At 39.2% G+C, this 26,185-nt stretch overlaps 2 protein-coding genes across 4 annotated transcripts in view; one reads left to right on the plus strand and one right to left on the minus strand.

The window, feature by feature from the left end:
- Positions 1-26,185, plus strand: part of IFT88 (intraflagellar transport 88) — a 126,806-nt gene that overhangs the window by 43,980 nt on the left and 56,641 nt on the right. The gene's annotated exons all lie outside the window — the stretch shown is intronic.
- Positions 1-26,185, minus strand: part of CRYL1 (crystallin lambda 1) — a 50,562-nt gene that overhangs the window by 15,804 nt on the left and 8,573 nt on the right. For all 3 annotated transcript variants that reach the window (XM_005482536.4, XM_026790750.2, XM_026790748.2), the window contains exons 3-6: positions 24,719-24,845; positions 12,588-12,749; positions 8,444-8,638; positions 114-219 (exon numbers count right to left, since the gene is read on the minus strand). In XM_005482536.4, coding sequence (XP_005482593.2) covers positions 114-219; positions 8,444-8,638; positions 12,588-12,749; positions 24,719-24,845 — 590 coding nt within the window. The remainder of the gene's footprint in view (positions 1-113; positions 220-8,443; positions 8,639-12,587; positions 12,750-24,718; positions 24,846-26,185) is intronic.

The following is a 26,185-nucleotide window of genomic DNA, read 5'->3' on the forward strand; positions in this document are numbered from 1 at the left end:
AAAAGAGACAAGTCTAGTTGCAGCAATCCTAACCTGGTTTGTTACATAACATTTCCAGTGTCTTGTGCAAAGCAAGCCCTCCCTTCATATTCATAACATTTTACACTACCTACCTTCTGCATTAAGATGCATGGTTTCCAGAGGTCCAATAAATGCGTATCGCATTCCCAATCCATCAGACATCACAAGGTCTAGATCAGTAGGAGATATTACTCCTTCCTAAGCAGCAAAAGTACAACAGGAAGGAAGACTGGTCAATGTTTGCTTTTAACACAAGATTTCCCATTTTTTTTATATAATTAAAAATTAGCGAAGTAATAAAAACTAAGTCTAGAAATAGCAGTTAGGATTTCAAAGAGACAAACACAACTGCTTGCCAGAAATGTCCATGTACTATGCAAGCCTTCATACAGTTCAGCATAAACATTCATTCATATCTCTAGGACCGTACTTCCTAGTCCCAGAAACTGAGAATTGGAGAAGAAAGCAAGCATGACACTCTTAACAGCACATGGCCTAAAGAATTTATATCAAATCCAAGTGCTATACCAACCCTTTTAAATACAGGAATTTTGACTAAATGTTACACCTTCCTTCATATTCTCTTAGTTTTGGATTTTTGGGCAGAGTCCCAATTAGAAGAATGGTGGGGCACCAGAAGATACTATGCAGTTGCCACTCCCTTCCACAAAACTCACCCAACATTCAACCTACTCAGCCTCAGGCTGCCCAGGGTTCTCGAGTTCACAGACAGCCTCACATCTCAAGAGCTGGCAGGATACAGAGCAAGCAAAATGAAGCACTTCTCGTGTTAGAAGTTGAGCATTGCTATTCCACCCACATGCAGCACTTACAAAACAGCCAATGCCTCCATCAGGTTGGGGCAAGCACAGAAAGGCTTGTAAAAAGTGATTTACAGTCCTTTACCTGAACAGATTTACTTGAGAATACTTTTTATTACATGAGGTTGTTTGCCACCTCTTAGAAAGATATGACTTAATGAAGACTTGCTCTAACTGCTTTGATCAGGTTTTGAGAACTTGTCCTCTTTATTCCCAGAGACATGAAAACATTTTCTTCTGGGTAGGAAGGTGGAAGAGATGCTGAACTGCTTGTAATTTATCTTTTTACCCTATTCTGAGGTGCTCAGCCTACTCAGTGCCTCTTCCTTAACAAGTCCCTTTATGCTTCAGAATACTCATACTCATTTACTCATCTGCTTGGATAAAACCACATCATTTTCTGTTAAGTTTCAGTCTTGCAAGGCCCTGTCTGAATGCCCCTTTGTATCATGCAGTCATGGGCTAGAGTTACGGGCACACAGGACAGCTCTTCTGATCTGTAGTAGACATTGACATCTAAGCTAGACATCTAGACTCTCTTTATAATCACCAGGGGAAAAAGGAAATCAGCGTCCTAAAGCAGGCATCTAGAGTAGGTAGAGTTGTGTCCTAAAAGGGCCTAATTCTCCTCCCCAATTGAAAGATGAGTAAGAAGCTTAGATATCACAGTCTACATTTTCAAGATCCCATCTTAAATGAGCTGAATCTCACCCACAGTGTCTTCCTGTGTCCATGATTTACATAATCTACTGCTACTTTAAAAGAAACTTAAAAGCCACAAATGAACATCACTTCTACAGACATCAAGTTTCATCATCTCAGGCTTATACTGAGACTTCTGTAAGACAACCTCAAGACTCAACCTGTTAGTAGGCCTTGTTCCTATCAACCAAGCCAGTCTGAATTCCTGTTGCAGAACTCTACTTTGAAAAGGAAACACTGACATAATTATTAAGATCTATGTACCATATATGGAACACACTATAGTTCTCCTAACAATTAGCCATAAAATGGCAGGGATAAGAAAGCATTATTTTCTTCAAATTAAAGGTAAAGCATAGACATGGTAAGCAAACTCATCTAGAGGCAGACAGAAAGGTCTGCATAAAGACAGGACTAAACAAAAACCTCAGAGAGAATTCAGATTACAGACCAGCATCAGGATAATTAACACAGGCACCATACATTCTGTGAAAGCTTTTTCCCCTGACATGGCAACGCAACTTCTCTGAACAACATCAGCAAAGTCAACAAAAGTGTTCTTCTGTAGGGAGTGCTTCATCCAAACAATGAGTTGTGCTGCTAAAGCTGTGCTTGATGAGTAGTTCCCCCCTGCCCCCACTGGCTGACATGGATTTGTGGACAAAAGATTAACCACAAATTCCAGACAAGTATTTGAAGCACAGCAGCAGTTAAAAACTGTAAACATTATGTTAAAAGAGTTAACAGGCTCTTGAAGCACTTCAGAATAATTGGAAAATAATTTCCAAATTAATAACTTACTTTCTTTGGATACCATAGTCCATAGTCCTCATATATTTGAAGACCAGGTGCCGTCATAATCACGAGTGCTTTGCTCTTGGCCTTTTGACTATAGCTGCAATTTGATGTTTTCAGCTGCCAAAAGGCAAAAATTGTTGCTACCAGAAGGAAACCATGACAGATCCCTTCAGCTGAGGGATACAGTGTTCTATACAAATGAGCTCAGCTTCTTCTTGTCAAAAAGACCCTTCCAAAGAAAAATTTTTACTTCTCTTCATAAATTAGAACACATAAATGATAAACAAGTTAGACCTTCCTACCCTAGGCAATAACCCTACTCCCATTTATGGTAAGGAGATGATCAGTTGGTGGAATGATTCACCTGGCTGCAAGATCAGCAAGGTGTCTTCCACAAAGATTGATGTTTGTGCTAAGAACTAAACAAGAAAGAGTTCCTATCCGGTTTCACTAAGTGTAGGTGTGAATTAATCTTCCCAAGGGGATTTTTCATCCTGGATTACCCTTCTGGTAAGCCTCTGCCTCCAGCACTTGTCAGTGGGAAGAAGTATGGTAGGAGTTCACTAGAAGCTCTTACAGCTGCACAATTAAGATTTAAAATAAATTCCACCACAATCCTCAGTGATCCCATTGGCCAGTCAAATTTCAAAACCTAGACTATCTCAGAATCCTTCACACTTCTTATGACAACATTTATATACCATAATCTCATTTTCCTAGAGATTCTAATCTCCAGTGATACCACAGGATTATCCTAATGAACCTTTGGTATTTTATTAGTGCTTCTCCCTATGCAGGGATCCTTTTCACATTTCCAAAAACCTGTGGTGGTTCTGCAGTCTCCAGCATTAGGCTCTGACCCAACCTGCCTGGTTTTAATGAGCAGTCTTTCTTTTCATCTCTGAGTCACACCTACATCACAACTTCTGTTGTGGACTTGGTTTGTAATCATACCAAATGTAATGGCCAAAAGACATCACAATCTTACTTTTTTCAGATTCTACCAATTCATCATGTTCTCCTATTCACTCCAGTCTGTTGAAGAGTTATTTTGGGCTTCACTGCCACCTGGACGACATACTTTCTGCTTACAAATCTGCCACTTCATCCTCTCTCTTTCCCAAATTCAGTATTCTTTCTTTTTTCTTCCTCTGATTGCCACCAATGCATGCATTCTGTCTTAGCACTACTTGTTACACCCTGCACTTCACTATTACTTCAATCAAGTCCCTTCCATCCACACCCTGATGAAATCTTTTTCCAGTCCTGTCATTTTCAGCAGATAACTTTTCTCCTACATCCCTCTACATCTTTCCATTTCATAATGTTTAAGAAACTTGTTGTTCTCCACACTTCACACCTCCTTGCTTTACTGGCCTTTATCTTCCTTCTTCCATGGCACCCTCACTCACTCACCCTGTAAGAAACACTTAGTATCAAAACTATTTCTCTTCCTGTCACTTTGAATTTCCTTTTTATGATATTTCTCATTTTATGAGGCACTGTAACTAAATGTTTAATCCTATATCTTCAATCTTTTGGGAAAAGTGTCTGAATAACACTGTAGTATGATTAATAGTAAGGAATTTGGGCTCTAAAAGTCTTGTCAGCATTTAAAGTCTGCTAAGCTAGTCACTTGAGAAAAGAGGTACATAAATTAATGATTGAAGCCAATGCACCTGACTGCCACAAAAACAAACTAAAATGGACACATAGCCAAACCATTACTTTATTTTCCAACAGATTAACAAAAATTTAATAGCTGTCTGTTCTTTCATGTTTTACAATGACTATAACATAAAAGAAGATCCACTGTAAGAGAAAAAACCACATTAAGACAGTATTAAAATGTTATGCAGAGATAAGTAGAGTATGTACACAATCCATCCTGTAACAGTTTTAACATGTTCCTAAAACTGAAACAGCTGATACTCCTAAATTATATCAAGGTTAAAAACTGTCATGCTTCACCTGCTATCTCTGCTGCTGTGTTTTATGATCTCCTTGCAAATTCCAGGTGATGCTTAGGGAAATATTTCAAAAAGGTAAGATTTCACTCAGTGATCCACAGTTAAATGACAATCATAGCTACTCAGAGTAAGGCTTGAGATTCCTGAAGTGTTTGGTTGTTATTTTCTGGATTATGTTTAACCAAAATTTTACCTTCACAACAAGATAAAGTCAAGCTATTTAATTAATACCCCTTGCAACATAATCCTAAACTACTCTAAAATGTACTGGTAAAAGTACAAAAGTAATGATGTCTACAGTGCACAGTGTGCTTCCCAGGCAAATATAGGCAGTAAGCTTCTGTTCCAAGAGTTATGAACAAAATCAGACACACCAGTGACCACTGTCAATGGAGATGTGAGAAAGCAAATAAATGGTAACAGAGAATAACAGAGAAAGCAGTTGAGGTATTTTTCCTGTTACTGGCTGAAGGTTATTCTAATATTCCAAATTGGTAATATAAAAATTTAGGGTTGATAAGAGAGGAATAAGGATCTTCAACCTCAACATCTCACAGAACTTCTTTTACTCTCATATTTTATCAGCTTTGCAACATTTCTACCAGAGCCCTAGCAATTGAATACATAAATAAGAAACCTACATGAATGCCAGTCTCAGATAGGCTATGAGGTCCTACAAAAAGTTCTCAGACACATGACCTTAAAGAGACGGAAGGGAGTGCTCTCACTATCTGCTTTAGCATGGAATAAATGTGGAGCATGAGGAGACACAGATAACTGATACAAAAATTTCCTGCCACGAACACCTGCACTGCCCAAATGCTTGTGACTTGCAAGTCAAAGCAATCTTTGAAAAGACATCTTGTCACTAAAAGACTAACTCAGACCCAAAATTAAATCTATTTTGTAGCACTCTTGCTTCAAAGAGAAGCACTTGCTTGAAGTACATCTTTTAGACCCATAAAAGAATCCATGGTCTTTGCTTCTGAGTTGTTGTAAAGTCAAACTTCTGCATTCTGTAATCTACATTCCTAATAATCCACATAAACAAAGTCCTCAGCATCCAACAGTACATCTCCAAATGAGTTTTCTTTCTCCTACTTTCCAACAAATTGGCTCTCAACTTTCAAGCCTATTATTTTTCACCACTTTACCACTACACTTCCCACTCCCACATTCAGACCAGTCCTGCATTCAAAGCACTCCTTTTGTGCCCAGCTGTAAAATCCCAGCCTCCCTGTGTGTGCAGCTGGGAACCTCAGCATCTTCAGCGAAGATAAACTGCATCCCAGCACTCAGGTTTCTCATTGCTGCTTTAATCTCTTTGCCCTGAGTTATGCTCCTCTGTGTGCTCCGGCATCCATGCCGCATGCAACTTGAGCACCATGTTGAGTCTTGAGCCTGCAACCAGATTTCTGTGCTGGCAGAGCCTTACCTCAGATTTCTGGCTGTGTTAAAAGTGTGTCCTACTCTTGGACCCACAGGGCAGGAGTCAGTGAGCCCCACACAACATTCAGCAAGCAGATATTTTTACCACATTTCCTTCTACACAGCTGCATCTTTACTGTCGTGCTCTGTATCAGAGCCTTTCTCCCATAATATGACTCCTCACCCATGTCTCATCCATCCCAATAGAGCGCTGCTGAAGAAAAGAGAGACTGACAGGTTGTCAGTTTCCCAGACAGATTTGGGAACTAAAACATATTCTGCAAGCTAATCAGCCTACTTATTACAACGTTTTCAAGATAAATGTTGTAAATACAGCTGTACTGCATGTCTGTCCTGCCACCAATGACTTTAACAGGACATTAGTGGTTCTACTGGAGAAACTTCCACTAGTTTCTTTAAGCTCAACTGACTGAAAAAACCCAAAAAATACCCCAACCAATCAACCAACCAATAAAAAACCCCAACAAAACAACAAAACAATCCCCCAGTGCTTCTCAGAGTAATGAAAACATTTGTTTTCAGATGTAACCAACATGAGTAAAATCTGATTTTTAGGAGTCTCTCAAAGATAGAGTTGGGGAGACTGATGTTTTCAACAGTAAGAACAGGAAAGTGACTTCACAATCAGAAGCAAGAATTATGTTTCCCTATTTGGAAAGTGGAATACACGAAAAGAACATGACTTGCAATAAAAATTACTGAGTTGGCAGCAGAACAGTAGAAAAACACCAACTGGCGCAGGCCTGCAGCTCTCACCTATCTGCAGGGATCCTCCTCCCATCAAAGGCACTGTGCAGCCTAAAGTCACACAGCTGAAACTATACCCCTTTGACAGCTGCTATTGTTCAGGCTTCTGGAATGGAAATACAGCCACCAAAGTTGTTAAGTTTAAATGTGTGTTTGGCTGAAACGCTGTAAAATTATACAAGAACAGAACAACTTGGAAACTTTGATTTACAACAAAAGCAACTTTTTATATCTGTCAGCCCTTCAAGCACTATTTTATTACAATTCAAATCACCACCACTGCCACAAAAGCATCCATATAACAGGTTCATACTAAAGGTTTGCTTCAACTCAGTACTTCCTTTCCAACAGCAGCCCATGAAGTGTTCTCAAATGCCTTCCACAGCAAGACCAAACAGAGAATGATACGTTCAGGGATATGTACTGTACTGCCCCAGCTCCCAGCAGCCCAGTCTTTGAGACTTTGAAGTTGGAGGTTGCTTCTGCACAGTCCAACATGAATGTATCTAAATGATCCCTGGATCCATTCAAATTTTTAGCATCCTAGGTTACTATGGCAGTGGCTTCCACCATTGAATTTATGCTCTCAGAGATGTGAAAGAATTCTGTTAGATTTTTGAGACATTACCTGAATGTCTGTGCTGACCATGGGTGACTGGTCCACAAGGGACAACAGGCACAAACTAAAAACTCAGAAAGTTACATCTGAATAGGAAGAAAAAAAAATCTTTACTTTGAGAGTGACAGAGCACTGGAGCAGGCTGCCCAATGAGAATGAATGTTTTCCTCTGAAGTTATTCAAACCCACCTAGACGTGATCCTGTGCACCCTGCTGTAGTAGGAGGGTGGGATTAGATCTCCAGAGGTCCCTTCCAACCCAAACTATTCTGTAATTTTACGTTCCTGTCTTTTCTATTCTATGTTTTCCAACATGACTACAGCTTTCTGAAGGTGTTTTTCTTATCATAAACTTGAGACTTTGTATTAAAAGTTTAACAACAGAAGCCATTTTTAAAATTTAAATGAACATCTTCAGTAGTAGATCAGTTCCTTCCTCACAACACTGTTTCACTTATTATTATTCACCACCTCCTTTATATTGTTGTATTAGGTTGCTAGTGAAAGCCAGCTACAGGTAAGCAAAATCAGTTCAGCAACTATGTTTAAACACTTCTTTGGAAAAAGAATTGCTTTGTTTTCAGAAATATTACCTTAGTTTTAAGATCTTTACCTGCATTTGTGCACACGGTTGTTTTAAACAGCTTGAAAAATAAAAACACTCCACAACAAGAAAGTAAGTCCCATTAAAGCTCAGTTGAAACTCTGCTCAAGAGAATAGCAACAGACTCATAACCTAGCTCCTGCTGAAAGATGAGACTTCAGCACAGAGCAGCTAACTGTGGGAAAAGCTGAAGGCACACAAACAAATGATTCTCAGCTAGAGGTCTGAATGGACAGGAGGAGGAGAAATCTGTCTTTACCTACAAGTATCAAATAACAGTTAAACCTATGAGTGCAGTTCCTGAAAGGCCAAAGAGAAAACCATTTAAAATATTTTCATGACCACAGTAAGCCAACAACACTAGAAAAGACCAAACAAAATTATGAGAAGCCTACAAAAATAAAAATTGGTATTTTGCTTCCTGTGCTTTTAAAATAATTCTTTTGATTGCCCTAAAAATAACAGTATTCTGAAAAAAGAAAGCAGGATAAAGAATAATTTTTACCATTGCATATCACCTCATTTTTGTCGGTCTTTGCTTTTTTTAACTGACATCACTTCTTAATGGGCTTACTTTACATTTAAATATACATTTTATGTTCATAAGGGACAACTGAACAAAGATGACACAAATTTAAAGGGTGTTTAAATATAAAATCTCACTTATCACATCTACAGAACTGAACAAGTACTGAAAAAGAAGATATACATACACCCACAAGTCTCCAAGCTTCACTTATCACTGCATACTGTAGTCGATTCAGAACAAACCCCTCAATTTCTCTGTTTAGTTTGACAGGAGACTGACCAATCTTCTTCATCAGGGCATATGTTCTCTCTGTCGTAGAAGGATCTGTTTCTGGATGAGGAACAATTTCAACCAACGGCACAAAGTAAGGTGGATTTACCTCAAGAAGAAAAACAAAAGAAGAACATCAGCCACCAACAGAACAAGTTAATATAAAGCATCTTTATAGATGGCACTAGCTTGGATAATTTCCAGGGAACACAGCAAGCCTGATATTCAGACCTTGAAAGACTTCACTAATCCAATAAAAGCTGGTGCATTAACTCAAATTAAAAGAAATTAAACTTGCAGTAAATCAAACTCTGTTTAACCCCAGCAAAATTCATGGAGCTACACCAGAGATGACAGCACTCAAACAGCACTGCAAGACTTTATTCTGACTTGAGGAACTGTTTGCTCAATATTCAGGCTAGTTGTTGTTCTAAGACATATGGTCACCACCTGTCTTACCAAATTAAGCAAGGCATTTCCTTTTAGACAGTCAGGAACTTTATAGCGAAAGTATTGCAAAACACCACCTGTAAAATGCAACACTTAACAGATAAGCAGCTACTGGCCCCAAGCCTGTAAATATATGCTAAATACAGTAACAGATATCACATAAAACATACTTTGAAAATGTTGCAGAACAGGTTACCTTCAAACGCTGTACTTAGAAAAAATAAATTACCTCTCCCTGACTCTTCCCAAATGTAATTTCTCATCAAGACGTTTGTGTTATGTATCTTTGCAGTAAAAACCAAAAAATGCTAAAGAACATCCTGGAAAGAGCTAAAAGTTCTTCAGGTCGTAGTGTTACAGACAGTTAAACTGCATGCATTCTCTTTCCAAAGCAGCAGTCCTTCAGCTGTACTCTTAAAGGCGCTAAATTCAGCTCTCCATCTAGCTCCAGGCAATAAAAGGGGCTAACATATAATAAAGTTACTACCAGGAATAACACTGACATTTGAAGGGTGGCAATTAACTACTGATTCTTTCATCATGCTCCCTTATAGTCAACTACTCTTAACGATGCTCCTGTCAATGCAAGGACAGAATTTAGTCACAGGAATGTGCAAGTAGCCTTTCCTCCTTGCATGTTCCTTCTTTTCAGTATTTACATGGTTCCCTTTCCTGCAGGGTCTGACATGTGCTCTAACTACTGATGTAACACACTTCATTCCTTTTAGAGGGCCTTGTGTCCCAACACAGCCCCTCTCACATCAGTATTTTTGGCACTGCCATCAGCAATGTTGAGAACGGTGTGGTGGATGGACACCATCCAGTGGTGCCAGGCAAGATCCAAAGCACTGCAAGCATCAAGACATTCTCTAAGGCTTAAGTATATCACAGGTTCCAGTCAGAAAGAGGACAGGTTAATTGTTGAGAGAGACTAAGGCTATTAAAAATTTCTTGGAAGATTACTGTTGACAGTGATCTTATTGAAGTATGCCATTTCATGAACTTGGCACAGGGAACATATGGGTGTGCTCATGAGCACACTGAGGAGACACAGGAAGGCAGTTTTTCAGGAGTGAGATAATAGATATTGGTAAAAACTGAAAGTAGTAGAACATAGATGAAGTAGGGAATGGGGGAAAGTTTCTAAAAATGAGAAGTATTTCAGGGAACAGAAGGTCACCTTAGCATAACAAAGACACAGCTAAGAAAGGAGATAACAAAGAAAATGCTGAAAAGAACTAAGTTACAGAAAACCTGTCAACAAACAAATATTAATTTTAATGGACCAGTAATAAGATTGGAACAAAAATTAGAAGACACAAACAATTTCTAACAGCAGTACTGGAGTTTAAAAAATAATCTGAGAAAGTTTAATGAAGTTTTAAGGTTATTTGACTGCAGGGTTTCCTGTGCAACAGGGGACTTCACTCAGTGGCACAGTCTCCTCTAGCCCCGTATTTCTAGTTGGGTGGTCTAGCAGGCCTATACAGTACATCAGAGGAGAACCACCCTGCAGCAGACCCCTATTGATCCATTGCCCGAAACTGCTTTCAGAGAACAGCTATATCTGTTTTATACTGTAACATAAGGATTGTGTGCTTTTCTATCATACAGCTGTGCTGAGAGATTCTTTTTTTCTAATTGCTGAACCATGTTAAGCAAAGGGATGAACTGCTTCTGCCCTTTGGGCACTTCATTTCATTTTATCTCAACACCCTCACTCATGCCAGAGGCTCTACAACTTTAGCTTTTAATTCTTCTGGTATATCAAATTCCACACTTGTTTTCAGTGTCTTGCAGAGTTGCTTGCTTCCTGCAGCCATCAAATCCTACTTTTGTGTTCAAGATCTTAGTTAAAAATAAAACAAAACAAAAACCCACCCAAAGCCAACAACTACTACAAAGCAAGCATGTTTCCTGATGCAGATGCAGAAAGGCCCCTGGAAGAGTACCCTGCTTTACAGCTTCTTTGGTACACTCAGTACAGCTGAGTGAAGCTGAGATTACTACAAAAACAGTCTCATTTGGACTGCAAAGCCATTTGGGAACAATTAGACATTTTAAGGTACTCCAGAGCGTTCATTTTGACAAAATACATATCCTTACAACAGAAATGTAGAAAATGTTTAAGCAGAGACCACCTTCCCAGATCTGATAAAACCTGGTTTCAGGAGTTGCTTCTACAAAGACTGCAGTTCAGACTAAACAAAGCCAACTGGTGCAGACCAGCTTGGGAAAACAGTAAGAAAGAGTACAGTAAAATCAAAGACTGACAATCATGCAGCTAGGAACTGGTTAAAAAAAAAAGAAATTGTATAGTTACTTAATATAAAAATGTTAAAGAGACATTACCTCTTCTCTTGCACTAGAGAAGACTACAACCCTGGAAGTAAGAGATAAGAAACTATTGAACTTTAGACTGGAGAAAGGCTAGATCTAGGCACAGATACATATTTTGAAATTTGACCTTTTTTTATAATTAAAAGGGATTGAAAACTTGTTATACAGAAGAAAAATAAACCAAGCCTTTTGTTCCCCTTGCCACACAGGCACCCCAAGGCACAGTGGTGGTGGAGGTGTATCAGAAAGGCACTGACCAAATGCTTTGACACTACAGCAGGAGGCTACAGGTAGCTGTAGAGACACTACAGTGAAATAGTGCTGTATTTTTGTACTCTTGTGCATGCCCAGGGAATTTACTTTACACTCTGAAGGTTGCCCTGGAGAGATATCATGTAGTTACCAAACTGCAGAGACCAGGGCAGCACCTCTCTTCATGACAACAGTTCTCTTTAACTGATCAGCTGACTGCCCAACTAACACTGGGTTAACAAATTCATTACCTTCTTGAATAGTGGAAAACAGAAGCAGTAAGAATCCCAGTGATGATCAAGATAACATGCTCTTCCATGTGGAGGAGAGATGCTGCCTGGCAGTTGCAAACAGACCTCTACAGAAGCCCACAAGTGCCTTTGACCATTCTGAGGTTCTGCTGCAACCTCCAGTCATTCCATTTTTGCATCACTGCCCTGTCCAGGTTGGTCATGAAGCATGCAAATTCAGCTCCAAGTCCAATTTGTTCCCTTTCATCATTCCGTAATTCCTCTTTCAGAAATTAAGGAATATTGCTTCTGCATCACAAGTCTGAAGAAACTGGAGTCTAGACTTCCCATCTTTTATCAATATATCCTGACAAGCACATGAAGCTCAGTGTTTGGATTCTTACTGTTACCCAACAGAAGCTAAGAAAGGATACTAGTAAAGACTAACAATGACACAAGAATAAAGTAGCAATGTAATGAGCTTGTACACAAAACATAGAATTCCTACATTTTGAAAGCCACTAGTTTGAGAAACACACAACAATATGAGCACAACTCACACAGAACATACCTTGATCCAACAGCATGCAATATGCTATATCCTCTCAATTTTGTAGATTAGTGCTGCTGCTCGCAGAATAACCAAACTACAGCTTTTTTGAAAAATTGGCCCTGCACACTAACAATTGCACACAAGAGCCCCAAACACCCTTCTGAGTCTTTCAGACTGCAGGAAGGAGTTTGGGCTGCAGTTTGCACAAAAAGGAAACATGCCATCGTACTTACAGGATGTGACACGATGCACTGCTTAACATGTTTAAGACCAGTGAACAATTTGCTGGGTAAGAGACAAGAGGTCGAGCTGCTCAAGATAACACTGTCACCCACAATAACATCTAACTGACCAAAAATCTTCTTTTTCAGTTCCAGATTTTCTGGAGTGCATTCCTGGAATAAAACCAAAAAACAATATTAGAAGTTATGTAGTTCAATAGTATCTATCTATACATCTCAGACTTCACTGATCCCATCCTGGATTGATACTTATGAATTCAGCACAAACCATCTGTTTTAATCAGCCTAGATATACCAGTGAGCCAGTAACATAAAAATATCTTCCCACAGTTAAAGAAATGGAAAGCCCAAGAGTTTATGTACAGCAGAAGATGGACCACCACACCCCACAGGAGATTTAATACAAAAGAAAATATTCTGCTTTGTCTAAAATACAGACTTTAACTCACACAGGGAGATAACACAATACAGAGGAATAAGACCTGGTCTCCAATTTTTTTTAAAGAGTATCTCGCATGATAGAAGTCAGTATTCTCTCTAAGACAAGATGGAAATGAACAGGTGTATCTCAAAGGAAGAAAAACTTACAAACTCCAGAACTATGGCAGGAGATTCCAAGGTACATCTCTGCATCCTTTGCTTAAACAACTCCTAGAGTTGAAATTAATGAAGATACTTATGCATTTTAAGTATGAGGGTCACTGAGAAAGACTTCTGAAGACCATCTGAAGTCAATGAATGCTACCAAAGCTACTTAGCACATTCAGATCAACATCACTGTGTGAAATTTTACATGTGAGCCAAGAGCCACAACCTAAAATCACAGGATTCCCAAAGTTATCTCCAGGAGATGCCTGAGGGACAGCATGCAAAGATCCACTGGTCTGGGAGGAGAAGGACAAGGGATAATAACTACAGTGGATCCCACAAGCAACAGAAAAGTCTTCACCCTATGAGAAGAAAATGGAGGAAGAAGGCCAGCCTGTTTTCCAAGGGGTTTTGGAAGAGTTTAAAAAAAATCCAAACAGGTTCCCAAAGTTGTAAAACCTCAGCCTTCCCTTTAAAACACAAAGAAAATACCTGCTCTTTTCCAACTCTAACCTTCTCCTACCTGCCAGTACTTCATTCTGTCCTTTCTGTTATGTTGAACTACACACAGCAAGGTTAGAGGGAAAGGCTACACATTTGATGTAATCCAAAATTTACATTTAACATCTGCTGCTTCAGACAGACTCTGTGGCAAGAATGCCCAGGGCCAGAGGTTTTAAACCAAAAAATGGGTTAAAAGTAATTTGAAGTCTTAAAAAATAAGTTGCATGGAACAGTACTAAAGGTTCCATGATGCAAAAGCGATAAACAGGGTCATTTAAGAACTCCAGATAGAGCCCAAAGTATTAGACAGCCTTATCAAAACAAAATGATACTCTGCTCATAGTTCCAGAATCCCTGCTTGTTGGTTAAGTTTAAATAGTTTCTTTTAGTGAAGCCAAAGATGATGAGAACTCTGCAGATACTGTTCAAGCTAATAAAAGAGGTGCTTTGAATAGGTTTGTGAACTTGAAACTCTAAGCCTGCTCTCACATCAGATGAAAATCAAAAAGGCAAACTCAAATCTGCTGGAAACTCAAACCTGCCATGGTTACGTAAGGTTTCTGAATGGGCCATTTGCTTGGAGTATTTTGTATAGTGTCACAATTGTATTCAAGTTGTTGGACCACTGCAATAAAGCTTCTGTTCTCAAGCATGCAATTATTTTCTAAGAGACATCAATTCCCTGAAGAACAGGGGGAAAATTAAGCTCTAAACAATCCATTAAACAGGAACCTCACTTGCAGTCAGTTTTGAAGCCTGGAGAGGTCTGAAGCTATTCTGTTTACCATGAGAAAGGGAATATCAGAAAGAGAGCAGGTAAGATATGGGTTTAAAGCTACTACAGTTTCTCTCAAAAAATCAGTGCAAAGAGGTCAGCATGCACCACTATGCATTTTAAGTGACACTGTATATTTCTGTGCCCGTTTCTTAGGGAAGATCATACTTCTCACTTGCAGAGAACAGTAAAGCTTTATGCCAAGGCCTGGTCACCTAAGGTTGCTACAAATCTGGCTTCTAATTTAAATTTTATTAAACATATCTTAAGAGCCTGATCAGAATATGACAGCTGTTAATTTTTAAAACCCATCTCCTGGAAGTGTTGTATTGAATTAAAGGCTTAGATGTAATAGGAATTTCACTATTCAAATACATGTTCAGAGAACACACCACAGCTACTTGAACCAGTAAAGAACTACATAAACACATGCTAGACTTCCTCCCTTGCTAACTGATACACCACATGGTGACTGATGTCTACTCGTCCCTAAATAAGAAACTGCACTCACATGACACAACCCCTGTACACGGAGTGTACAGCCAGTGAGTTTCATCTGTTTAAATCCAGTGTCTGTGTTTTGTATAGGTCTTTCTCACCATGCCACCCACCATCTGTGCTCCCACATTCATCCACGCTCATCTAAATGCACAACTTCATTTTCCTATATTTAAGTGCTGCCATCTCCCCAGGTTCTTCCCAGCCATTCTCAAATAAGCCAACATAGCAACTCCTCTGTAACTTCTAGGAAAACACTCCCCAAAACACTATCTTGCAAAATAACTTTTCCTTATACTATCAATGAGAATTACTGCTGTAAATTGAGCATTTATTACTACTGGGAGGCAAAAGAAAGAAAATATGGCCTGAAGCAAAGCCCTGCAACACAGTGGTATGGTCTAAAATAAGTAGACATCCTACACAAGCAGCATAAGAGGAAAGCCAGATATTTAAACTATGCAGAAGGTCAGAGATTAGCAGCCACTCAGCAACAAGCAAGGCACTTTCTGTGAGATCATCTGGAGCTGCTGTCACAGGGAGCAGCATCAAGCCTTCCCAATAACAAGTATGGAGTTTGATGGTAGTCATCAGCATTAGGAATCACTGAATAAAGAAGTCTGAAAGCTACAACTGCACAACAGTGAATTTCTGCCTCCTGACTAGGGGCTGTCTGGTGCAAATTCAAAACATAAACAAGAAAGTCTTTCTTCCCTGGCAATCCTTATATGAAGGTTTATGATAATATATACATTCCTGCAAGTGAGAACAGATCTGCCTTGAGCTCTCCTAGACCCACCTTCATTGCAGGAGTCTATCCCATACCACAGGACTCTTCCAAGTAGATTTTGGCCCAACCAGCCAAAGTTGTGCCTCTTGAAGTCCAGGGCTGTAATCCCAATTTTTGTCTTGCTTCTCCTCTCAAGGATCCTCAACTTCACCATCTCATGGCCACTATAGTCAAGACTTCCCCATTACCTTCAGATCTCCAACCAGTTCTTCATTGTTTGTGAGGTCCAGCACAACATGTCCTCTCTTCTAGTCCTCAACCACCTGTGTTAAAGTTACCATGAATGTATTCCACAATCCTTCTGAATTCTTTGTGCTCTCCTGTGCTGCTGTCCCTCCAGCAGACATTGATGTGGTTGAAGCCCCATCATGAAGACGTGGGCCTCTGAATGTGAGGTTTCTGAAGAAGGCCTTTTCTTCCCAGTCAAGTGGTCCATAGCAGATATCTACCACAAAGTCTCCCATATTGATGGTCCTTCTAATATTGACCCAAAAGTTCGCAACTGGATCCTCAGTCAACCCAAGAGAGAGCAAGAAACACCTTATTCCCCTCCCACAGCTATTCACCTTTGTCTTGTACCACCTAACTCCCAAGAGTTGCATTTCACTGCCATGCTACAGCTGCTATAGCAAGAGCACTCTGTGCCCTTGCCAACTGAGGTAGAAAATTCTTTTCTAGAGTTCTGCAACTTCCCCTTTCCCAGTAAATTCAGTAAGGTTTTAAGTAGCAGGTAAGTTGTTTAGGAGCCATGACCACTTTGACTGCCATGACTGACTTTGACTGCAAGAATCCTCCTCATCTTCTGCTGTTAAGTGAGGATCTCCACACGTGCCACAAGCCCCTGATCTGTTTACACACACATAAAACTTACAGCATTTTAAGAAGCCTCAGCTTGTCAGTGCTGTGATTTAGCTGACATTTTTAAGGCATTCCTGTAGAACAGTTCCCAGAGTCAAATGACAGCAATCCTCTCCTTTCACAGAATGAGACCATAGCAGCAACTTTCAAAGCACCAAACTATCCCACAAGCTGGACCCAGACTGTCAGCACTCCTGCAACAGAAACCACATTATATCCAGCTTTTTGTGGGAATATAAAGAACTTCACAGGATTAGGAGACAAAGAGTTCTGCATGTTAGAAAAGGAGCTTTTCTGAAAGCTTGGTGCCAAATACATTTCTACAAATACTTCCATTATCTTCTATAGTTATAATTCACTAGAAAAAGAACTTCACAGAAAAGACAGGCAAAAGATAGGCATAATTGTTTTACTTTCAATCTAACAAGTCACTTGAGAATGTTTTATTTCTAAAACAAAGCCTGATTAATATAAACCTACAAAAAGCTTAGGCCTGTGGTTTTTTATACACATAAGCTGAATGATGTTTAAGACAGACATTAAAAACACCTGAAAAGGAGACCTGCAAATTTAATGAAATTAAATAGAGATTTCAAATTGCTATCTATAGCAACTGTACAGTCAAATACAATTATTCCCTATAATTTTAATATACCTAATTAATATAATAAAGGATTCTTGTAAAAGCCTCTTTGAAAAAAGTACGTATGCTAAAATAAGCCCTCTGCAAATTAAACCCTTCCATTTGACAACCAGTTCTCTTTCCTCCAATATCACTGGCAAAGCTGAGATTACTGAAGTTACCAAAGCAAAATTCCATCCATTTGTTCCATCTTGCATATAGACTGCTGTGTTTTAGTCACCTTTTTATTGAATCTACATCAAATTATATTTTAAGCAAAAGAATGTTTAAAACGTTCACTAATATCATTTGTATTTCAGTCCTAATTATTATATTTCTGTTTAGGCTTTTGTGTTGATATGCTGGTTTGTTCTGTTGCTGCAGGGTTCATGTGTATATCTCCATTCTGGAAAAGTGAAGATGCATCTTCTATTAAGGAAATTTGAGTGCTTTTTTTATTGTATTCCATGTCAGACACTAAAATGCACTCAAGTCAGTAAACAAGAGTCACACACATGAACCTGGGGAACTACATCACCTGCAATTAAAAAACATCACATCTTGACTGCAGAGGCTGGGAGTTCAGCTAGTGAAACATGCAGAGACATAGAACTGTATTTTTAATATCAGAACAAATTATTAAATAGAAGTATCCATTTTGCTTCTGATATTACTGTTAGCCAATAGAACTTAGCTCAAATATATATATATTTAATACATTGAATAGATTTGGTAATTTCACAAAATTCAAAATCATTACATATTTCAAATGCAAATACTTGACTTGACTCTCCTCAAAAATAGTTTTAGATGCACATTTTGAGGTACTTTAGAGATAGATAGTATGTGCATCTAACAGTATACCAAGACATTATTAAGACAAAGTGACTAACAAAAATTAGTTATTTCAAAGATGGTAATGGGAAAACATATTTACTTCAGTCTCCTTTTGTAAAGTGTTGCCACCCTCCTTGAGGATAAAGGCAGGGCCAGCAGCTGGGTAGGAGGCACACACACTTTTGCATGGCTTTGAGATGAGACACACACACAGCTGTTGTCGAAGGAGGCCCCAGGCTGTTGCACACCTTTCAGTGCAGTGTTAAGATTTTGATCAGTTAAAATTAGGTAGAAGGAGGGAAGAAAACCCAAAAAAACAAACCACCACAAAAACCCCTGAAACACTAGGGTGTGAGGCAGAAACCCAATCCAGTGGGATACACACAGGGGAGCAGGAGCTCATCAGCCTGTCCGTCCTCTTCCCACAGCAGATACTCATTCCAATAAGTGGGTACACAACTTCCTCCAAGATGGTTTCAAGCTCATGAACAAAAACCAAACCATTAACAAAAGTATCATTTGCAACAAAAGCCTCCTTAGGTGTAATCCAACTCTAGTTAGTCCAAACCAAGCCATACAACCTTGACAACCAAGACTTTTATTTTGAACCTGAACTATCTTACTAACTACTGCTATCCTGTAAACCAAGGGTACAGAGGCGTCACAAGGGCAGAAGCTCCTTTAACTGAAAAGCAGACTAGCTGTTTGTTAGGCATGGGAATGCCATATTATCAGCATGTGATACAATTAAAGTACAGGCATGTTAGTTTCCCATCCCAGACCTTCAGTCATAGACTTTCAATGAGTTATGTATGCACTGGAGCAAAATGCTGAACATGGGAGGAGAAGGAATCACACCACAAGAGAATTTTAAGAACAGGTTAACATTTTTGACAGACAGTTGTCTAGGTATGACTGATCCTGCCTGCCTTTGGTCTCATCACTAGATAAAGAAACTTACTGTAAAAGCAGTCAGAAAAGATCAGGTAAAGGCACCAGCACTTTCAGGCTAACCTAATTTAAAAAACTAAGTTAGGGCTATAAATCACTTTTGATCTAGAGTGATAACTTCTTATTTGTCTTGAACACATGAGCTCATATGAGTGTGAAATCTGATGCTTCATGAATCACTACCTCTTGAGTGACATGAAAGACTGTTGACTGCAAGATACTGTGCAAGTAAACATGGAGGTGAAATCCAGCACTTGGATGGAAACATTTTGTACTTTCCTACATTTCATAAACATACTCTCTAAAGAATCTGACCAATGAAAATATCAAGTTACTGCCATTTTATACTGTTCAGAATAAATGACCAAATTACAAGTGTCCTTTCAACCTTCAGCAGAAAAAAACAGGATTTGTGGAGGTGCTAGTTTTCAGAGCTACATTTTCCAAAATCACACAAATTGGGGAGGGTTTGAGGGGTTTCTGTGAGAGGCTTTTTGGCTGTTTTTTTGTTTAAAGCAAATACAGCAAATGAAGACAAGTTTGCTTCTTCTCCTGTTAGTATCATGGCATGAAAAGATCCATCATTTTCCATGATGTTCACATGTCCAACAAAACTTTCAAAAGGCAGACAAGTCGATCAGGCTGTGACAGTTGAAGACCGTTTTGCTCCCTCAGGAAAGGGCAATAAGATCTCAAAGTAGTTGACTGACCTCCTCCTCCCTACATCTTCTCCCAAAGTACTAGATTTTCTGTTTTTCTCTACCCTGATCTCATCCACCCTGAAAAATAGGGAAAGTGATCTAGGAAAGGCAATGGAAACACAACACCTCCCCAGAAAAGGGACTAGGGAGCAATGGAAGAGAATAGTTGTCAGGCAGGATGACAGTTTTGGCAATGACAACTTCCTGAAACAAGGACCAAAACCATATTCAAGACTGTAATGGTAGATGACATCAGCTGCTATATGCACAGAATAGATGGGAAATAAATGTTAAAAAACTTGGAAGGACATAAATCCATTCAGCAACAGCAGCACTACAGTGACATTGGCAAGCTGTTTACCTAAACATCATTTTCAGTTCAACTCAGACACTGACTTCATAAAATGTTTTACAGCAAGTCTTTAAGATCTGATCATTTAAACCTTTAAAATTAGAAAGAATTTTCTCAAAACTTCTACAAAGACAGCAAGTCAAGTCCCATGCCTAAAACCCATTCCCTCAAAAGCCAAAACACAACTTCTGGTGCCTCAGGCCAGCATATAAGCTCTGTGGGGTAAAACCAGGCCTAAGGTTACATTTGCCCAGCTGAGAGCAAACAGACCCATGTTTGTCTGTCCAGGGCTCAGTTCAGAAGAAGCCATGTCACTGCAATGCTTGCACACTCTGCCTGCCAGCAGTTTTGTTTTCACAGAGATCTGTGAAAACAGATCCTCCAAACAGAGCCTCCAAAACAGTACGGTCTTCCAGCCTATGAGCCCAGGGCAGCTGAAGATATCTTCACCCACTGTCTGCAGACATTCCCTCATCCCCAGAAGTAAAAGGGTTCTTGAAAGATGTCAGGAAAGCCAAACAAATGTTACAAGCAGAAACTGGTAAGAGACAGTCAAAAACTAACTTCTATGACCAGAGACACAAGACACCTGTTGAGTTGACAAAGCTCCAAAGTCAATGTTGATTTTGCACCCTGAAGGCACCACCAGACTTTCTGAAAGCTGTTAACACTGTTTTTAAAAATATGTCCAACTGGAAAAGATGAAAGAGCGAGCAAGATCTGAAAGATACCAGGTTGAAAATCTATTATTGTTGTTATCACCAGCTCAACAGCCTGTGCAGCTGTAATGGGGGGAAAGAAGAGAGGGGGCAGAACACCCTCTCCTTTTAAAGGGTGGGCAGGAAATGAAGATACTGTTCTAAGGCTTTTAGGCAGAGTTCTTTCAAAAGTAAAAAGGATAAATACTTCAAGAACACAAGGTGTAAGTTAAAAACTTACACCAGTCTGTTCTTGCCCAGTGTTCTGTTCAATGCCACAGCAAAACAGACAGGTTCAGAGATCACCTCTCAGTGACCTTTTGTGTCCATCTTCAACCAGCCCAGCCAGCCCTCACAAGTCACCAAAATACACAGCAGCTCAGGCGTCAAGAGGAACATCTTAGCAATGGTTAGCCATCTAATCTTCCTCTGACAGCTAGCAAACTTTATTGTTCTGTTAGTAAATTGTTCAATTTAAAACCTTTGTCTTACTAGTGTTGTGGTAAAAGATCATACAAGTGCTGCACTTCTTTCAAATTATCTTATTTATGAACTCGACACATGTCCACTAAAATCTGGTTTTAATACTCAAAGGAGAACTAAGATGTTCAGTACCCAATAGTCACATAAAGACAGAAAACAAATGTAATCATGTATTTATGCAGGAAAGCTAAGAGCACAAAAATAAGAAACATTTAACTCACCCATGATAGTCCCACACCAGGAACATTCTAGTACAAGCATATCCATTAATTTATCTCCATGGAGATTTCAGCTAATGGAAAAGTTATTTCAGAATTAAAGCTTTTAAGTGATATAAAAACTTGCAGCATACATTAACCTACATGCTATAGGCTATGCACTTATTCCAAGTAGCACAGGAAAGTTCTGAGAAGTGAACTCATGTGAATACTTAGGTTGAGAGCAAAACACAGACTAATTTCCTTCTGAAGCTGATGTAAAGCACACTAAGCAAGGCAAGTTACTTCATGAAAATGCTCTGGAGAGAGAATATATAACCTTTTAAAATGTTCAAGACATCTCTGTTATAAATTTTCTTCTCAGTTCTTCTAATTATCTCTTGCATCTTTTTCCCATTTGTATCTTCACTGATTTAACATGGGAAGTTCCATTTTTTTATTTTTTTATCCCTTGTGTTTGAAGTTATGTCCTATAACTACTTGGAAGGCAATTGTCTGAAGAATTTACTCATGGAGGGCAAACATCAAGAAGTTTTTTAAAGCTTTTAGTGGACTTAATCTACAAAGACCAGATTTAAAAAGAAGTTAAGATTTAACCAACTGATATCCAGGGTAAAGAAATGGAGTTCTCATAAAAATTCTGAAGCAAGCTAAGCAGTAGGTTATATCATTAAGCATGAAAATTGAGTTCTCTATATTTGACTAAGATTATTGCAACCAATATTTTATTTTTAAAGTAATTAAAAGTCAGAACACTTGCACTCAGAAGTTACAATTAGTACATTTTGTCCTTCCACATTCAAAGCTGCACTAAGCAGCATTTCTTAAATGTAACATGGTTCAGTCATAGTCTACTCACTGCTGAAACAAGGTTGTGAGCCTAGATTGTTTCATTCTATTCCACCACCCTCCTTTAAGAGAAAATTAAAGTCTATTTCAAATAAGTTGCCTGCCCACTTCCATTGTGCATTTGTTAAGACTTTGAATAAAGCTAAACTTTAATGCTATAGTTGGGAGACCTGATACAAATAGTGCCAACCATGTTTCACATGTTATCCATGGGCATATTGCAGCTATTTTGTTTCTTTTTCTTGATATACTAAACACTACATGTTTGGAGACATCAAGAAAACTAAGGGAACATAAAACAGTGCCAGAAAGCTGCAGTTACCCCAGGTACACTGTTGTTGTTTGGAGACTACCAACACACCACCACTGTATTCAGCTACCTGAAAGGAACACCCAGGTTCTCTGAGGTGCAGGCTGGTAGGACAGCAGGCAACAGACTGAAGTTGCAATAAGAGACTTTTAATTAGATATTAGGGAAAAGTTGCAATGACAGTAATCAAACATTGTAACACGTTACCCAGAGAGACCAGAAGTGCGTACCCAAAACTCAACTGCACAAATTCTATGCAAGCTGATGCAAGTTGGGCAATGGGTTGGGCCAAATGAGTTCCACAGGCTCCTTCTAACAGAAAATTACTTGGATTTTGCAACATTTGCCCAATGCCCATTTTGTAAATGAACTGATAGTGGCGGGACCTTGATTTAATCTGACGTTGCATGCAAGACCTTAGGATTCTGTCAGAGACCCTCTCTCATGGGACCAATAGCATACCAAAACTCAACATCCCTGCCAGAGCAACAAGACTCGAGAACTCCATCACAGCTAGCTTCAGTTCAAAATAAGATGATAAAACAGAAGTCAGAATGCTAAAGAGATACAAAGTTGGCACTAAGAAGGATCAGATCCTTACAGGTAGCATACAGGAGAAAGTAAGGACACTACATGGATATACCAGGTAGTAAGAAATGCTTGAAACAGGAAAAGAAAACAAGAAGAACCATGAGAATACTGGAAACAAGAAGACAGCCTTCACAAGCAAAAGGTAGGAAGAACAGTCAGTTCTTACTCACTGGAATAGACTGGCCAGTGCTGTTTCACAGACAGCTGTGCCCTTTGTTACATCCATTCATAAAGGACCTGTAACTTAGCTCATGAAATTTAAGTTGGCCATCATTATTACAAGCACAAGCATTTGCAGAAGTTGTTTACAAGACTGAGTGATTGGACTATAAATTTGCAAATTAAACTCAGTACAAGTAGGCAATACATGCATGAACGCAATACCGCAAACTAACAAGTTTCGAGCTCACTAGTGATGAAAGGGCAAGGTACTCTAAGAGTAAGGGGTGAATATATAGTTTCATGCTATGAAGAAAAGGAGTGAACACAAAGCAATGTACCACTGTAAAAAGCTAGAGTAATTCACACCTTGAGTTCTGCATGAGGCTTTGCCATGCCTCCCATTCTCGCCTTGTCACTTCATCAAATTGGGAGGAATAAAGGTCTGGAAGCCTGTGCTCTTTTCAGTTCAGTTTGTTATTAGGGTTATGTTGCAGCTGATCAGACTGGGAATTTACAGCCTGAAACAGTGTAAGCTGTAAACGAGAGTGCAGCACAAATCCATGTTGAGTAGAGACAGCTAAGGGTCCAACACTGGAATAATACTGGGGAGCCATTTAGGGTGGAAGATGCCGATCCTAATGAAAACACATTCATACTTTATCCCAGAAATGATCCCAGATTAGCCTATTCTCTGCACTATGTCCAATCCAGTGAGCATATTAACAATTAAGCAGCCACAAACTGGCTGTCCTAGCAGCTCAGCTTGTTCTCCATTCCACTTTTACTAAGCAGGACAGATTTCAAACCTCTGTATCAACCCTGGTTTTAATACTCTAGCATTCTGGGATAGCTGTGTTTGGTTACAGCACTCTCTCAGAGTCAGAAGAGTCATCCCATATGCATACTCCCTGCCTTCACTAGGTACATGGAGAGGAAAAAATACATTTTAGACCCAGCTCTAGAATGTGTGGCATTCCCTAAATGACAATCTGTCCCCCAAATATCTCCTGCCTCTATAACCTTCACCTTACATTCATGTTTCTAACAGGTACAGTCATTATTATACATGGAGGTCACCGATTCCCTCCCAGCTTAGCTGCCAGCCTCTCCCCCCATAACTCAGAATAAACTTGCAAAGACTCTAGTGCTAGAAATTCTGCATAAAGCCATGATGTCCCACACCAGAATACCATCAGGCTAGAAAGAACTTTAACAAGCATGACTATATTCTTATGGGGTCATGCTGTTGAACTCTCCAGTGCCCACCTAGTGTATAGCACAGCTTTTAATCACCTTTCTGAACCATTTGCCATGAGCTAGCAAATCTTTGCTTACCTGAATGAAAGTAGCACCCTCTACTGCTGCCTTCAGGTCTGTACAAACGCTAATGAGAGCCAACTGCTGCTCCGCACTCAAAGCTCCTTTCAGGACTCCCGACTTCTCCATCTCTTGCATTTGTTTGCTGACAGAAACAACATAGACATTTAAACATGTTATCATTGTTCAGCCACCATCAATTTTTTAAAAAACCTTCTTAACAAACCATGTTCTACTCTATTTGTTAGGTCACTGCACACATCTCTATTCAAAAATATAGAGGTTCATTGCAGTCATTTCTCCTTCCTCCCTCATCTTATCAAAGATTTTTCTTCTCTTCAAGCACAGACAGCTCCAGGATCTACACCTAGATGTCAGATGGTCACCACTTCAAATATGTTCTAACTGATGCACAATCAGCAAGAGGTTTTTTTGGCTCATATTTAATGGGAAGCAAGGTCCTTTAACAAACTTCATCTAGTTTTACAAACAGCTCTTTTGCTACAAAGCCTCACTGTAGGAACACCTCTTTACTAGTATAGAAATAAATAAATACATTCGATACAGGCAAGAGTCCTTCATAAAAACCAAACCTACATTTTGAGGTTTTTTAAAATGACAATAGAACAAGTGTTGAAAATTTTAAATAGTTACTAAACTTGAAATGAATGCTCAAGTACACACCCTGGCTGGGACTGGACATGCCAATTCTTCAGAAAAGGTCTCTATAGTTTGAAGCCCTCAAACATCCAGAACAAGTAAGCCATTTTTCAAAACCATTATAAACTGCTTAGAGGAACAATGGCCACAGAAATTAGGTGGGATTAAGCTGTCTGATTACAATCAACCTAAAGCTCCTTGATATAGTCTTTATCATGGTTAAATCGGTTCAGTTTTCATCAGTTTCAAGACAGAACTCCTCTGAGCTGTTGGTTATTATTCAGCAAAAACTGCTCATCCTCATGAATACGTGGGGAAATTGACCTAATGAATAGCAGCAGGAAAAAGAAAAAATCTTTTATTCTTCCTACCAACTTAATTAAGGCCATGGCAAATAGATGGCTGAAAAGAACAGACTTCTTAAGCAATTTATGGCAAAGAATAGGAAACAGGGATCTTCAGCTCCCTTTCCCTAGGTCACAGGGAATGCACAGCATGCTGGACAGAAACTTCATCCAACATTTAAGGCTTCTAGCACTAAAGGTGCCAGTGCTTCATCTGAAAAGAAACAGGTGCCCTAAGCTACAGAATCCAAACTTCTGACTCCCTCACACCTTGTGAGGCAAGATGAATAATTCAAAAGGTCTTTACTATCCATTCATTAGAACTTCATTTCCCAGGTGCTTTTGCCCAGTAAAACACATACAAAACAAAAGTTACATTTTAGGAAATCCTATCAGAATTACTTCCTTCTTTGAAGAAGAGGGTGAAGTTCTTGTTCACTTTCATTGCAATACTACATTTGTCTTATCCTCCTAGGTTCTC

Source organism: Zonotrichia albicollis, chromosome 2 (assembly GCF_047830755.1).
Source record: "Zonotrichia albicollis isolate bZonAlb1 chromosome 2, bZonAlb1.hap1, whole genome shotgun sequence".
Classification (NCBI taxonomy): domain Eukaryota; kingdom Metazoa; phylum Chordata; class Aves; order Passeriformes; family Passerellidae; genus Zonotrichia; species Zonotrichia albicollis.